Below are 17,785 nucleotides of genomic sequence, written 5' to 3' on the forward strand. Positions count from 1 at the left end.
TCGTCAAAATATGGTAACAACATCATAATCTGGTTACGTTTTATAGACAACGTTTTTCTGTTGTGGAAAGGGGACAATGAAAGTGCAAATGCTTTTTTACAGGACATTAATGTGAACAAAATGAATTTAAATTTCACTTCAAACATGAGTTGCAATGAGGTTGAATTTTTGGACACAAAGGTCTATGTAGAAAATGGTGAATTACAAACAACATTACATAGAAAAACAACAGCCGGTAACTCAACGTTACATGCCTCCAGTGCCCACCCAAAACACCTAATTGATAGCATTCCCTATGGTGAGCTACTCAGAATAAAACGCATATGCAGTGATGAGAAACAGCAAACTATATGTATGCGAGAGGCTGTGGAGAGATTCCGTAGGAGAGGCTACACGGCCAAAATTCTACAAAGGGCTTTGGACAAAGCCAACAGTAGATCTAGGGAATCATTGTTATCAAATACAGAGGAAGATACCCTGCAGGAAAGTGAGGACACCCCCAATACACCCAGGCTGATACTAACTTATAACAACCAGCATCGCCAAATTCGATCAATAATTAATCGAAATTGGGCGATAGTGCAGACAGATGCAGTCATAACACCAGAATTGCCTCAAAAACCTACAATAACTTTTCGGAGAGGCATTTCGATGAGAAATGAAATAGCCAAAAACGTCCCTGACCTTAGTACCAAAAAGAAGAGCACCCTTTGGTTACCGGACAAACAAGGTTTTTTCAAATGTTCATCCTGTCGGGCTTGTAAATTTGGCATAACTACCAAAAAATACACCACACCTTTTAGCCCGAGGGAATTCAAAATTCAGGGATGCCATGACTGCAAAACCGAATATGCAGTTTACATTCTGACGTGTACTTGCGGGCTCCGATATGTGGGCAGTACCACGCAGCAAGTACACGTCAGAATTCTGCAACATTTGCGTGCTATCGTGAATAACGATAGCACGTATCCTGTCGCAAGACACTTTAAGGCAGTCCACCAAAATAACCTAGCGGACTTAAAATATTTTGTCATCGGAGCAGTGAATGACAATCCGCGTGGTGGGAATAGAGAAAAGCGCCTTAGACAGCTGGAATCGAAATTCATTATTGAATTAGATAGTAGACAGCCCAACGGTCTAAACAATACGGAGGACCTTCACCATTTCCTTTAAAGAACTCATTTACTTGGTTAGGATGTCCCCGCTAAGGTACCTTCAAACTTTTGTTTCCTGTTTTCTGAAGTCCAATAATCATACTGTGGCCCCAGTGTCTTTTCCATTTATCTCAATTTTGGTTTTAGTCTTTCACATTATAAGCATACATTATTTTTATCTTATAATTTTTAAAAAGATATGAATCTTGATTAACATGAAGTTTCTTTCCTTAAAAAAGAGAGCACCAATATTATGGTATGGGGAAAACATCACTGTAAACCTTAAGCACTTTATTTGAAGACATACTCTCATGCTGCTATAAATACATCATTTGCACTCAATTTGTATTTTTGCACATAGCTCTATTTTGCACTCCTCTATCTTGACTAGTTCAAGATCAATGAGATCAGGTCCTTATAAAACCTTGGAATTCATTCCGATAGACATGTATAGCGATTTGTGAAGTACCAATATTTTTATAGCATATTTCTATTTTTATATTGTATATAACATGCATATTTATTTATATATATATATATTTTTTAAAGTAAAGGAGAGATATATATATATATTTTTGTATGTTATGGGTACATTCATGAAAATCAATGTAAGCATATATAAAAGTGACCAAAGCTGTAAGGTATGATATGCTTTGTGCTGACATATCAACATATTTGTGCATTGCGTTGTATTTTCTCATCAATGAATCGCCATTCATGCTGTTATATTGTCTTGATTTTAAACACGCAATGTAATTGATTTGGTAATCTTGGGGGTTGAAACTACAAAACCCAGCATGCACATGTACATAGTATTTCTTCTATTTTTTTGCACTTAGATGAGGTGAAAGCATCACACCAAAGAATGTATAAAAACAAAAAGCGGACCATCTGTTTGTCAATTGAGAAAGAATACGGAGGTATTCGAAACGCGTCTGACAACATTTGAATAAAGACCTGCTAATCCACGAAAATTGGAGTCTGTATTTCGTTCCTTTGGCTGTGTTCCGGCTGGGCACTGCAGAGGGGATTCGGAGATATTCTCATATATATATATATACATATATATATGTATATATGTATATATGTATATATATATATATATATATATATATATATATATATATATATATTCCGCTCAAGGTTTCCACTTTGCTCATACTAGAAACCACGCACTCCGGGGGTAATTCTCAGATATTTTTTATTATATTTGCAACAGACGCGTTTCGGCGCGCCGCCTTCCTCAATGTTATAAACATTGTGGGGAGACGCCATGTTTTAACAACAATCACTGCGTACGTTTGTGGTGAAAACAAACAAGGGACTTTGATCAATCGCCATATTGGGTGCTCTACACATTGTGCATCACGTTATGTTTCAGTAAAAAGATATATACATCGTTACACATCTGTCATGCATTTCGTTTATCAGTTAACCAATGGAAGACAGTACACGCATGCATATGACTTGTAAATAGTGTGGGCGCACATTTTCATTTTATTTAATTATTTATTTTAAAAGTGTTCTCAATTTCATGAATAATACAAGTGTGAGGATTAACACATGTAACAATGAATTACTGAGACCGCCATGCAATGTGGTTCAAACGAGCGTTACAGAGTTGCATAAACATAGGTGAAAGACTGACATGATGTAACACATTGCAAGTCATGAAACTTTTCTATGTCCACACATGAGGGTTAAACATGTAACCATAACAACCCTGGGCCAATTGAAACTTGTAACACATCTAACACCTGAGTAACCATGTAACATTCATGTGTATATAAAGTGTAACAAAATGACAATGCAGATGTAGTGAACAAGGCGGGAGCAAGCCGCCGAAACGCGTCTACGCAGCAAATGAGCCATTAAATATCGTTTGGATTATGATTCACGGAGTCAGAGCCTTATTTTGATGAGAAGTTTGGTTTGGTGATAATATATATGTATATATGTATATATGTATATATATATATATATATATATATATATATATATATATATATATATATATATATATTCCGCTCAAGGTTTCCACTTTGCTCATACTAGAAACCACGCACTCCGGGGGTAATTCTCAGATGTTTTTTATTATATTTGCAACAGACGCGTTTCGACGCTCCGCCTTCCTCAATGTTATAAACATTGTGGGGAGACGCCATGTTTTAACAACAATCACTGCGTACGTTTGTGGTGAAAACAAACAAGGGACTTTGATCAATCGCCATATTGGGTGCTCTACACATTGTGCATCACGTTATGTTTCAGTAAAAAGATATATACATCGTTACACATCTGTCATGCATTTCGTTACGCTACAATTTGCTTTTATCATTTCATGAGCACAAAAGTTTTTTACATGCACATTTTGGATTCGTATCATACCTTTATGGTGCATAATCGTAAGATCATGCCTTCACGCCGTATAACGGCTGCACGGCAAAACAGTCTCTGGGTTACCTATTTTCCCAAGAAATTAACTCTGCCACAGTTAACTAATTCGGCATATGTTGTTCGTAAAAATATTTCAAGCTGCACTCCTGATATGTTATATCCGTGCCTACTACCGGCAGAGCCATCTTGGTAATCCCTACCCGGATCGAGTTGTTTCATTTGGCCGTGTATCGGCATGGTCAAATTACTTTAACATACCACATGACGCTGCAACTAATTAAGCCGTGGATCGGCAAGCCTCCCTTGACAAAAAAATGTTTTCACAAACCTCCTTTTCAACTTATTTTTTCTCACTTTCATGTTTCATCAGTTCAAAAACTTCATTAGGGAAGGGTCACTCACACTTTGTGCAATAATTTCTCGGTATATTCCATAATTCCAAAAAATGAGGAATTACGAAATTACAAGATTACAAAATATTTTTGTCTATTAAAATATTGGATACATATTTAGATTTCAAAATGTTTTTTGCAAAATCAAAACTTCACACAGCCATTGATGTCATTATTTCCATGTTAATGTCACACACTAATAAAGCTAATTTTTTTGGCTCAATTGTTTATCGCTCAGTTTTTTATCCTGTTCTCTGAGCAGGTTTGGGTATCATTTAGAATCCAATATGAGATGCCAATTCTTCTCCCGCATTTAGTCCCTTAGGATATTTGGTCATTAAGTCTATTATGTACCAAGACTCAAGTCTTCTTAACCTGTGGAGCCTATCTCCCCCTCTGGGGCTATTGGGTATGTGGTCCAGACCAAAATATTGCAGTTGATGTCTGTCGCTGGAATGATTTTCTTGGAAATGTCGGGTGACAGGGTATGACTGGTCGTTTTTGTCGATCGCCCTTAAATGTTCCAAGATTCTAAGCTTTAAAGGCTTGATCGTACTCCCGATATATGATAGTCCACACGGACACTTGAGACAGTACACTGCATACGGGGTACTACAGGTAAGATATTTGTTGATTGTTTTTGTTATCCCTGTTTCCGGTATCTCATAGCTTTTTACCCTTTTACTGTGTGCACAAGCCTTACAATTATAACATGGATGAAAGCCCTTCGGATCTGCAAGCGTGTTGGGTTTCCTTTCCACTTTCCTCAGGTGACTTTGCACCAACATGTCTTTTAAAGATCTAGATTTCTTAAAAGTTACCAAAGGAAAAGCTGGAATATCACCTTTTATGCAACTGTCGGTCTTTAATATATGCCAATTTTTTCTGAGCATATGCTTCAAATAGTTGGGAACCTGCAGGGGTTGGAGCGCGAATATATATATATATATATATATATATATATATATATATATATATATATATATATATATATATATATATATATATATATATATATATATATATATTATATATATATATATATATATATATATATATATATTTTTTTTTTTACTACTATTTTATGTACCGTGGGACTCCCACTTCGACGACGGGGAATATTCAAGCATGTGAATCTATGAAAGACACCCCTAATACTGGAGAAGGCCTAATATCAGGGCCAAGTCTGTGTAACAATTCCAGCAAAAACACGCACACAGGCAACAAGGGCCGTCCAGCAGAACAACAATGCCAAAGTCCCAGCAAGGAGGACTAAACGGCCAGCAAACACCATCTACAGCAAGGGCATCCAAAAGGCCCAAACCCAGCTGAACTCAGCAGTCACTGAGGAGGGGAAGGAGGAGGAAGAGAATAAGGAGGACAGAGCCCCGCCAGGAACCTCTGGATGGTGGATTTTGACGGCAGCTTGTTGTTCCATGCCCCGGCTAATGGAAGATCAATGAGCGGCTCCCGAATATTTTCAGGGAACACGCCACCCGAAGTCAAGCATGGCGATGGAGGGTGACTGAGGGAGCCATGGCCCGGCCCAGCACCTCCGATGTCCAGAGCGGAGCAGAGAATAAACGCCGCTAGCTCCCGGCCATCCAAAGCATGATGCCGTAAGTTCACCTGAACAGTCTCCTGGGAATCTGCGGATCCTAGAGACTTAGCCGAGTCCCACAAACAAGAGGAGTCCCTCGCCAATACGCACAAGGTGTTAAGGGCCTGCAGGGCAGCACTGGTCGAGGCAAACCTGTTGCGCCCCCAAGAGTCCATCCAGCGGGCCTCCTGGGACGGCGGAGTCAACAGTGGTGGTAGGGAGGGAAAAGCCGTCCGCAAAACTGGACTGGCAGCAGAAGGGTTGGAGGGAGAGGCACATTGGGTCATGCGGTGCCGGAAGGTGTTGGTGCAGAAGGTGTTGAGGCATCGGATCCCCCGAGGTGGACGCCTCCAAGCCCCCATCAGGGAAGAAAAGAGCGAACTCTCAAAAGGGAGCTAGATCTCCCTCCCACCAGAGCCCTGGTGGAGAGCATCCTAGAGATGGTCCGCCGGGAAATGAGCATATGGGTCCCCCATGCACAGAATTCCCACAGCCGTGGACACCTCGTGAGCAGAGGCCCCACCCGCCTCCGTAGGGCCCCGCGGAGAGGAAAGCAGTTCGGGCAAAGGCCAGACCTGGAAGCCAGGAGGCACTGAAGAATGGGGGACCTGCTACTCCTCCGATAAGCACCTCGGCCTCAGAAAAGGCGGGGAGTCACCCTTAGACGACGCCGGCGAAAAAGGCACCACACGGGGGCCAGTCCCCGGGGATGAGGCTACCAATATGCAGCCAGCCTCCGGAGAAGAGGGAGCGCCCGAAGAGGAATCCGCGGTGTGTACTATGTGTGGGGCCGTAGAGTCCGCACCCTGAGGCAGAACACCAGCACTATCCGGCGCCGAAGGAAACGCTGGATTGGGCTCCTCCAAGTCACACCGAGCCGGGGACCAGAGTGGAGCCGGAGCTGAAGTGGCCAGGGAGTGGCGCCAGAACGGCGCCGACTCGACATCTGCAGAGGCAGCCGCACGCGTGGAGGAACAAGAAGGACCGGGGGAGTGACATGAAGCCCCCGCCAGCCTCGGCCCAGAATGTTGGGGCGACGGTATGGCGACCCATGCGGCAGCGCCAGGGACGAATCAACCTCCGACTCGCCCTCCGACGAGGCAGCCACCCGCGGGGAGGGACGAGAAGGGGGCGAGGAGTCCCCACTCCACCTCGACCCAGAGTGGGATGAGAAGAGGTCACGACCCCTGTGGCGATGCCCGAAGCAGGCACCGTGGCGGCGTCAGCTTAGCCTTGGACGAGGCCTTCGCCTGCCCAGAGGGCCGAGCGGGGCTCGTGGATGCGACCCGAGCCCCAGTGACACCACAGGGACTCCCGCGGGAGTTTGCGGCGAGGCAGAGGTAACGTGGCCGAAGGAGGGACCCCAGATGGGCCGCACCCCAACAGCACCACATCCTCCAAGCCTGGATCCGAACAAGTCGGCGCCGGTCCCGGAGCTGCCCGTGGCGTGCCCCAGGCGAGTCAAGGGATCTGCCAACGCCCCAGGAGCGGAAGGAGGAGTAGACGCCAGTGAGGCCTGCAAAGCCGCCGCATATGTCTCCATCTGGACTCTAGACCTCCCAGCACTGGGAAACGGTCGATAGGAGGCTGACACGCGGGGCTGCATCACCCTCGGAGAGTCCATGCCCCCGGAAGGCCAAACGCCAGCCCCCCCGGGACAAACTGCAACAATTACCCACCAGGGAGCGACGCTCTTGCGATATCGGAGAAGGACGACGACCACAGCCGTATCTGAAGCCGTCCGCCGAGGATGATCGAGGGGAGGAGGTCTACCTGGAGAGACGCGCCGATAGAAGTTTCATTCAGTGCTCCCGCCTCAACTTCGGCTTCAACTGCGGGCGCGTCTAACAATCAGTGGTGCCGTGATCTTCCCCTAAACACCACATACAAATGAGATGAGGGTCCGTCGCCGACATAAGATGCCCACACGACATGCAAATTTTGAAGCCCGAAGGCATTCGCAGCCACTGTTCCACCATGGCATAAGACAATGGTGAAGAAAAAAGGGCCCCAAACAGGCCTGCAGCAAGACGGGATCTGTGTTGCACGCGGGAAAGGAAAAAAACTGACATAGGCGCGCTAGGGTAGGGCCTATGTGAACTCGCTGACGTCACGTGCGGGGAAGACGTCTGGGCGCAGTCCCGTGATGTCCCCCGCCCCTGGCGCGCAGGGATGCTGTGGCAAAAAGTTTCCGGATCCAGTCTCACACTTGGGGATAATTCTACATGAAGGAATCTGCGGCTAGTAGTCTCTATCAGATTGCAATACTTCGAATGACGACAGATACAACTGCACAAAATAAACACACAAGTTCCCAGTAAGAACACAGACGCAAGTTTCCAAAAAGAACCTAATTTCCAATTCCTCGAAAAATATTCATATAATTTGCAGGTCATGTAAACACACCATTATCCATTCTCAGCCCACTTTTACTATCACCTCTCCTCTTGTAGCTCATAGCTGCTTCAATTAAGCTGGCTGGGAAAATGAAGGTCAGGTCTCATAATGCTGGTATCCAGGGATACCTTGACTAGTGCAAAGCCAGTTGAGGGGTGTTCATTAAAGTCTTTTCACTGGTCCACCTACCAGATAAGTGCTGAAGGTCTGGTTAGGAAGCTAAATGCTGGAGGTCTGGGCATGAGTAACCTAGCAGCGGTTGAGGCTTCATACTCAGATCCTCTCCCTCCAGTCCAGAGGTACAGGTGGAAGGGCCAGAGCACCAGGTAATGCACCATGCTGTTGCTTTAAGTGCCAGCCAGGAAACTGCATGTTAAGTCCTTGCTTAACACTACAATAAGCCCAGAGGCTTCCAAGTCAGTGTCAGAGATGGGCACACATCGGCTCAAAGAAAATGATTAACGGTAATTAGCTTTTACGTTTGAACTAGAGGAAATTTTGCAAGGCTCTAGCATACAAGGCAATTGAGGTATTTTGCATCATAGAGAATATTCAAGGAGATCTTAATGTACCATTACTTACAAAAGTAGACTGCCTGTCATAAAATTACTTTAACTGATTTAATAAACCAGTTTACATATGCTAATTTAAGCTGGATGTTATATCACAGACATATCAGAAATTGGTATAGTTGTTGCTACATACCCACCACTCTTGATCCTCTTCACCTGTCACAATAATTACTTCACCCTCGGCAAATGTAAGCTCATCATCATTATCCGCTTGGCAGTCATAAATTGTCTTCACTCGCTTTGTTTTGTTTTTACCCTAAATCAAATGCAACAATGTTACTTTGAATGACAAAAACATGAAAACTGAATTTAGCAGTCACAATTGATCTAAACATAGACAAGAGATTCCTATATGCAGAAATGTCTACAAAAACATGGATCATGTTCCGTTACTCTCCGTCAAACTTTTTCATATCAATTTGTGTATAGTCTCATAGAATGGAAAAACTGAAAACTGCTTCTATACCTCTTAACAAATGTCTTGGAGCCAGTACAAGCATTGATAATGGGAAAAAGACTATGAGTCAAGAGTAACAAACTGAGTCATCCCAAAGGCATTTTTTTCTTTTGTTAGCATCGTAGCTCTACCCCAATCCCAACTTGAGGGAAGATTCCAAAGCAACTGAGAATGAGTGTGGGAGAAGGTACCATCACTTCCACAATTTATTTCTGTAACGAAACATGGACTACTTCTTACAGTCAAATGTCATGAGTTAATTTTTAGTGAAATACCAGGTGGCTGGACCTGAACTTCAAAGTAATGGGATGTTGTTGCACGCTAAATGTTCTGCTAGAATTGAGATTTGTCCATTTACCAAAATAGCACACTGGGATGGCCGTGAGGGGGATGACAGTTGTCATTCTTTTGTTTTGGTAGGAGGTGTTATTGCTGACACAGAAGACTGCATTTGGAGATTTAAGGGCTAGTTCTTATGTTGTGACTAATGTGGCAGCCAGAAACAGACTTGAACCCTTTTGGTAGAAACACTTCTCAGAGGACTTGTAGTGAAGTCTTTGAAATACTTTCCTTGCTTTTAGGTTCCACTGTTTTGATCCACCTTCTTCTGGTGCATACCATAAGTGGACTGTGTTATTGCCCATTCCAGATGGGTTGGCAATTGAGACCTGTCTGAGACCAGCTGATTGCTGATTGAAGCCGTTCGTGGCGTCAGACGCCAAACGTTGTGCTGCTGCTGCTGAGGAGGAGCTGCCGAGGCTTCCAGAGTTTCCAGGGCTCCCGAAGTGTTCCGGCTCAGAAAAAAAACCCTGCTGCTCCCTCGTTGTCAGCCCCGGCAGTTCGGAGGCCGCGTAGGGGGGGCCGATTCAGGGGGGCTGACTGGAGCACCGGTCCACAAGACCGCAGGCAGTGGAGCGAGAGGCGGTCGGCGCACGCCAGCAGCAGCCACGGCATCTAAGTCCACCCAGGCGAGATCGCGTCCTGACGAGCACCGCTGAGCCGAGGATCGACGGCTCGCAGGAGAAGCGGTAAGGTGGACAGGAGCCCCAGCCGGAGCCTGCATCAGCGTCAGTGGTGGGGTGCTTCGCGGAAACCGGAGTTACTTAGTCACTGGTTACTGGTCACCGGGGGGTTATCGGGGGCCGCGCAAACATTGCACGGATTGCGTGTATTGCTGGTTGTGCCTCTGGCTACGTACCTGTTCTGCCATTGTTGCTGCAGTCACCACCAACCCTCGGTGCCAGTTAATTTCGGGCTGTGATCTTAGGCAAGTGCCTGCCCACCCATCATTGCTACAGAGACCGCCAAGCGCTAGTTTATGCTATCTGCCATCCATCACAAGGCAGGAGAAACTAGGAGTGTGCACTGTGGGTAGAAGCCGCATAATGTGCGGTACCACAGGCAGTAGAGGTGGAAGTACTGGCAGCAGAAGTGTTGTGTAAAAACCGGAGGAACCAGGATCTGCATTCCCTCTGCTTCCGTCCATGCTTTTAAGCCAAGCCTGCTAACCTTCCTGTAAAGAGTAACAAATGCAACAAGAACTACAAAAAATGTAAAAGCTTGCCCTCGAACACAGGCCATCAGTAAGTGTGGAAATGAGATCTGGGAAAATGCGACAACCTGCGGAAAGCAAAAAGACTAAAAAAAAATCGAGGAAGCCAAACGCGGAAGACAAATTGACAGGGATTCAAGTCCAAGGGAGTCCAAGGGAGAGGCTGGTTTCAGCACCAACCCCAGAAACAACATTGAACCCCAAACGAAAATCTGGTCTTTTAAAATTCTTTTATTTAAAGGATCCAATTGCCGCGATTTGCGCACTAACAGCTGAGGCTTGCAAATTGCCAAGCCCCATTGTCCCAATTAACGCACCTTCCCCACCGGCTAAAAGCCCGTTGAACACGATCAGCGATCAACAAGGGTCACAACCCTTCCCGCAGCCTCCGGGTCCTTTACTTCAAGAAAAATCAGCGGTAGTTACCGCCCAAGTGCCCCACTCCAACTCCCCCTTAGTCGCAAAAGATTATACGGAAGAGGGAGCTTCAACGGATACCGCGGATGATCCCTTTGTAAAGGATAACTGTCTAAACCCGTGTAATAGCCGCCGAATCAGTTGAAACAAAAGGCACCCAAGGGCTCCAAGGGCCCCAGGGAGGGAATTGCAATACACAGCAATTCATCCACAGCATCTTCTCATGAAGGGGATCCATGGCTAAAACCGCTCCTGGAACTTACGGAGAGAATATCCAAGTATATAGATTCCCAAGGCAGAGCCCCACAAACAGAACCTGGTCCCAATACCCACTACCGGAGTCCTGGCATGGTAGTTTCCGCCCCGCTTTGCCCAGCGGCAAAAAGAGACTAACAAAACCTCACAATGAATGACAGCATTTTCATGCCTATAAACCATCTTCATCCTAATCATTCTGCGCCGATTACAATCTCATCGGGTCGCACGTTGGACTCGGAGCTGAAGGATTCAAGCAAATTTCAAGGAGATCAGCCATCCACATCATGGACTCAGTCCTTGCTAAGCTCCTTAGACCAAGCAATAAGGGTGTTGAACTACCAATCGAATACAATGGAGGTTCAGATTGACCTCATTAACTTAGTTTATCCAAAGAAGAATGGTTCCTGTGGCATAACAAATTGTACAATATATGATATTAACCAGCTTAAATAAGCAATATTAACTTGTAACAGATAGGGGTCTGGCAAGGAAAGAAGCACACGTATGCAAATTTTATAAGAAAGACGTCTTATATTTCAAATCATGAAAGTATCCATATTTACAACCGCAACACAAATGCAAAAAGTTGTATGTACAAGGAAGTGCAGTGTGTCCCAAGTGATTTCGTGAACAAAAACAGAACAAACACAAATAATAGGTGATCTGTACAGTTTTGCGTTATGGATATTTACAAAGGGAATGACCAAGCGTTATAATATAATAATTGCTATCAGTGACTATCTGCAATCATAGATCACTGTGCTTAAAGGGTTCTTTCCCTATGGCGTCGACGGCGTTTCGACCTGCTTGATGGAGGTCTCGTCAGGACTAAACAGTGCGGGACATCTAGGGGAAAGGTGAAAGTGATATTAATATGTGTAGTTGCTGTAATAATTAATTATGTGTGGACCAAAAAGGGGGAATTGTTACCTCGTGGTGTCTCAACTCAACGCAACCCATGCGTGATGAATTAATTAAATTTGACTAACAGTGTACCCAGCCGGGCACTGTTGGGAAACAAGATAGAACAGTTGTTACAAAATAGCACGTGCTGTAGGAAAAAGCTCCCACTGGGTCATTGATGATTTAGAAAAACCACTTACCACTATGAATATCGTGGTTCTCGTGGTAATGGAGACAATTTTCACTCTAGAAAAGGTGCCCCTTACTAACATTAATTTTTCCCGCGATGTAGTACTATTCTAATCGCAAGTCCCCTTATTATCAGGTAGTATCCTGTTTCTCTGCTGAGACTAGAGTGAAAATTGTCTCCATCGAGGTAACCTGCTAAAATTGTTTAACGCAATATCATCATTAAGAGAGATAACCTCCCATGACCTTTTAGCTGTTGAATTTGAACAAAATGGTCACAATGCGGACACCGAGGATACTGTTACAACTTGGGCCTCAAAGGCCATTGTAGATAAGATATATTCCACAAAACACCAGTTTGAAACATGGGGCATTTTCCATCATTCGACATAAACGTCCGAGATACCCCTATCCCTTACAAAACAGCTCTCGTAACCAAACAAAGGGGAACAGAGGATCTCTCTTCACCTGTTTGCAAGGCGCCCGTGCTACCTCGCCTGTAGCATCAAGTACAAGGAATAGGGTACCATCGACAGAAAACACGCAAACAACCGGGCAGCATGGCCTGGATAGAATGGATTGGTCTTGGGTACCTACGGTCCTGAGTAATAAACCTACCTAACCCTGAGCAAATTTTTTCTACGGCAACATACACGGATTTGCAGAACTTAAACAGTCCACCAAGTCTCTTATTTGGTAAAATACCATCACTCCGCATTTTTTACTCCGCATACCTTTACTCCTCATACCATGCTAACGCAGGTACCGTTACTCCGCATTATTTTACAACGCATGCCATTATATATTATATGCTTTTATCACGCATGCTTTTACAACGAAAATCGTTGTAAAAGCATGATTGGTAAAAGTATATGTTTTAAGGTAAGTTGTAAGGTAAATATATGGTTTTAGTTTGGGGTTTTGGAGTATATGTTTTTGGGGTTCAGGGGTATTTTAAGGGTGGGTTTGGGTTATGGGGTGCAGGGGTATTTACGGGTTAAGGGGTACAGGGGTATTTTTAGGGTTCAGGGGTAGGTTTGGGTTTTGGGGTACAGGGGTATTTTTAGGGTTCAGGGGTTGTTTTGGGTTTTGGGGTACAGGGGTATTTTTAGGGTTCAGGGGTTGTTTTGGGTTTTGGGGTACAGGGGTATTTTTAGGGTTCAGGGTGGTTTTGGGGTACAGGGGTATTTTTAGGGTTCAGGGGTTGTTTTGGGTTTTGGGGTACAGGGTTTTTTAGGGTTCAGGGGTTGTTTTGGGTTTTGGGGTACAGGGGTATTTTTAGGGTTCAGGGGTTGTTTTGGGTTTTGGGGTACAGGGGTATTTTTAGGGTCCAGGGGTTGTTTTGGGTTTTGGGGTACATGGGTATTTTTAGGGTTCAGGGGTATGTTTGGGTTTTGGGGTACAGGGGTATTTTTAGGGTCCAGGGGTATGTTTGGGTTTTGGGGTACAGGGGTATTTTTAGGGTACAGGGGTTTTTTGGGTTTTGGGGTACAGGGGTATTTTTAGGGTTCAGGGTTCAGGGGTATGTTTGGGTTTTGGGGTACAGGGGTATTTTAGGGTTCAGGGGTTATTTTGGGTATTGGGCTACAGGGGTATTTTTAGGGTTCAGGGGTAGGTTTGGGTTTTGGGGTACAGGGGTATCTTTAGGGTCAGGATGGGTTAGTGTTTAAGGGTGCTGGGGTATTTAAAGGGACTAGGGTGGGATTAGTTTATAGGGTGTATAGGGTAATTATTAATTAATAAATATATATTAAATAATATATATATATGTGTGTAATTTTAATATAGTTCTAAATATAATGTAATTTTAAAGAAATAATGTTTCATTTTAATAAAAAATATATATATGTGTGTGTGTATATATATATATATATATATATAAATATTGATATATATATTTTTAAAAATAAAGTACTTTTACAAAGTATATGACTTCACCACACATGCATTTGCGTTGCAATTGCATGCTTAGTAAAGTCATATGCGCTGTAAAAATTTGAGGAATTATGGCTTGCGGAGTAATGGTATTTGCGTACTAAAAAATGCGGAGTGATGGTATGCGGGATTTTTGTTTGCGGAATGGGAACATATATTCCTCTTATTTTGCTCATGGAATCTGCATGGCTTCCAAGAAATGGAGCTTGACCACGATACACAAGCCTTCTTCCATCAGCAAGATGTAATCCTGATTCAGGAGTCATGGAAACTAAGCCCCACAGCAATACCAGGATTTAAAGACCACCATATATTTGCAGAAAGATTCTCAAATTTTGGGCCCCCCAGGGGCGGTTTATCAATCTACGTAGCCCAAAAATACAACTGGGAATCGGAAGTTCTGGACGTGGGTTTCAATTGGGCTCAAGTGATCAGAATCACCGAAACGCCACCACCTGGGTCTCAACAGTGGCAACTCTTAATAATCAATGTTTATATCCATCCCGATACGAAGTTGCAAAAAGAAAAATATGCAAGCCTAATATCATTGATATAAGTGATGCAAAGAACCTACTTGCGATGCTCACTGTATATCTCCGGGGACTTCAATCACGATCTTATTGGTAAAAACCGGGCAAAAGCAAAGACGTCATCGACCAGTGGTGGACACAAGTTAGCAACCAGCATAAGAGAACAAGGACTGTCGATTCCGAACGGTAACACAAAGGGGGACTGGCCGGCAGGCATAACGTACTTGAACGGCAGGGTCCATTCAACAATTGACTACACCATTGTAAGTGATGAACTAATTCCTGGCATTGATTTATTTTATATCTATCAATGTGTAGAAAGTGATCACTTCCCCCAAATAACAAGATTGAATACCGCGCCCACCTTGGCACCGAAAATGACCTCTCTTTTACACTACGCCTCAAAGTTCAACCTAAAAAAATTAAAATGGCGCAGAGAAGGGTTGGAAAACATTCAGGCCACCGTAAAAGCACAAATGTCCTACCCAGGGCCCCAAAAAGATGAAGAACTGGTAAGCAACTGGGAGCAAATGATTCTGGACCTACATCAAAAGTTTCCAGCAACGCCGGGGAACCAGGGTAATTTAAATCTCAAGAAGGAGCCTTGGTTCAATACGGAAATAAGATTAAAAAAAAAGAAAGGTCGCTAAAGAGGTTCGAACACTTGCCTGCCAAAAAAAACGGGGGTTAACGGTAAATAAAGGTAATCTGAAGGAAGCTAGGAGCATTTACGGGAAGTCACTGAGGGTTGCGAAGTCCTCCTACAAGGAAATGCTCTGGAATAAACTTCTAAGTGCAGGAAAACAACCTAATAGTCGGGATTTTTTGGGAATTATTAACGATTTAACAAAGGGATAAAACTCCATCAGGAAGCAGGGGTCGGTGCTGAATCTTGGTCTCTGCATGTGCAAACCTTATGTTGTGATGCAGCCCCAGGCCTCGTAAACGGCTTACGGGCAACAAATGCAATCGAGGAGAAAATAAACGGAACAAAGTATAAGGAAATCAAAGGCTTAGAGTCTGATGAGGATCTAAAAGAGCACACCGAATCGGTCGACTTAACCACCAGATACGAATTGAGCAACATAATATCAAGATTGAAGTCAGAAGGCGCAGCAGGCCCGAATGGGCTGCCCAACGGGATCTTCAAACATGATCCGGCCTTTTGGGCAGAGACCTTAACGCCTCTTTTTAACCACATTTATAAACAAGCTGAGGTCCCCGCCTCCTGGAATGGCAATATTATTTACCCAATATTTAAGCATGGAGACCATCGCAACCCCACAACCTATAGGCTGATATCAGTAAAAGATGTGGAGGCTAAGCTCTACGCCTCTTTCATTCTATCAAACCTACAAGACTGGATAGGAGATACAAATATAATTCCCCAGTTTCAAACAGGTTTCATGCGAAGAATGGGAACAATAACAAACCTGACCTTTCTTGTCTCTTTTAATGGACATAGTGGTAGCCACGGGAGCTCGGCTGTACGCCTGCTTTGTCGATATTAAGTCTGCTTTTGACCGTGTCAATAGAGAGCGCTTGTGGGGAAAACTAAAGAACTGGGGCATGCCAAATCAACTTTTAAAGGCAATAAAAGCACTATATAAGAACACTTGGGCAAGAGTGAAACTGGGAAATGGAGGCTGTACAACAACGAGTATACCAACGCACCAAGGTCTAAAACAAGGTTGCGTTTTAGCTCCTACCCTTTTTAATTTCTTCCTTTCCGACCTCACTAGTGTGCTGGAGTCGGCTGAAGTTCACCCACTTTCATTGGCTAACAACCCAATTCCTTGTTTACAATATGCAGATGATATAGTATTGCTGAGTAAAACACCAATCGGCAAACAAAGAGCAATAAATAAACTAGCAGCATATTTGAAACAGGAAGGGCTGGAATTAAACAAAGAAAAAACAAAAGTGGCCCGTTTAGTAGACCCACAAAAGCTAAAGTACAAATGGATGGCGAATGGGGCAACGGTGGTAGAACAAGGGTCATACAAGTACCTTGGAATAATAATATCACAAGGAGCGAAACACACGGAGCACAAAGCAGCAATACAAGCAAAACTCAAACTTTAATTTTCGCTTAACGTTTACTAAAAGCAACAAGCATTTGCAATGCAATAGGTCTCGCATTTACGCAAGTTTGAGTTGACATTGCAAATTACAATGCCTTTTATTTTTGTTTTCGTTTTTAAAACACAAATAAGGCATTGTCATTTGCTATGTTAATAGCTCAAACTCGCAAAAATACGAAACCTATTGCATTGCAAATGCTTGTTATTGGGAGGCAAAGGGAGAATAAGTGATTTGCCCAGAATCACAGGATGTGTAGTCGACCCCGATTCTCGAAACTTGTGTTCCCATCTCCAAAGTCGGTAGCCGTTAGACCACATCCTTGTCCGAAGTACGGCAGGTGCTCCTAGTGATTGGTGTCTTGTGTCTTAGCGCTTGCTAGTATTTCAATGAAGAACTCTCAAGAGGTGCGTCATGGAAGTTAAAGGGTCAACACCAGGGAGACCTGTGAATGCTGAGAAAAGAAGGAACTGTAGGAAGGTGGATATCTGACTATGGTTGCCCCCAACTTTTTGCCTGGTGTTTTGCTGGTTTTCGACTTAGTTGGCCTGGGATCCTGCTATCCAGGACCCCAGGCTTCCTGCTCTCTCTGTAAAATGGACTCCATGTACCTTAGGTACATATCTAATTAGATACTGGGTCACCTTATCAGTCCCTGTACAGTGTACCTTAGGTACCCAGGGCATAGGTGCACTCAGGGCCTAACAGGAGCTGCAGCATGTATTATGCCACCCCTGGCTGGCCATCCAAATCTGACACAACTGGCTGATCAATCAGCTGGGGCAAGGTGGTGTAAACACCCTTTGCTTTAGATAAAGTATCTCTATATCTAACCCTAAAATGGACACATATACTCCTATAAGTCACTCCTTTGGCAGGCCTTAACAATCCTGGATGCAGAGTGCTTGGAATTATGTGAGATAGTGCTCTGGCATGAGCTGAGCCTGTCT

At 44.0% G+C, this 17,785-nt stretch overlaps 1 protein-coding gene across 3 annotated transcripts in view; it reads right to left on the reverse strand.

Moving 5' to 3' along the window:
- The window catches only part of ASAP1 (ArfGAP with SH3 domain, ankyrin repeat and PH domain 1), a 1,926,573-nt gene that overhangs the window by 15,786 nt on the left and 1,893,002 nt on the right, over positions 1-17,785 (reverse strand). For all 3 annotated transcript variants that reach the window (XM_086966222.1, XM_086966220.1, XM_086966221.1), the window contains one exon: positions 8,646-8,768. In XM_086966222.1, coding sequence (XP_086822348.1) covers positions 8,646-8,768 — 123 coding nt within the window. The remainder of the gene's footprint in view (positions 1-8,645; positions 8,769-17,785) is intronic.

Source organism: Lissotriton vulgaris, chromosome 4_1, assembly GCF_964263255.1.
Source record: "Lissotriton vulgaris chromosome 4_1, aLisVul1.2, whole genome shotgun sequence".
Lineage (NCBI taxonomy): Eukaryota > Metazoa > Chordata > Amphibia > Caudata > Salamandridae > Lissotriton > Lissotriton vulgaris.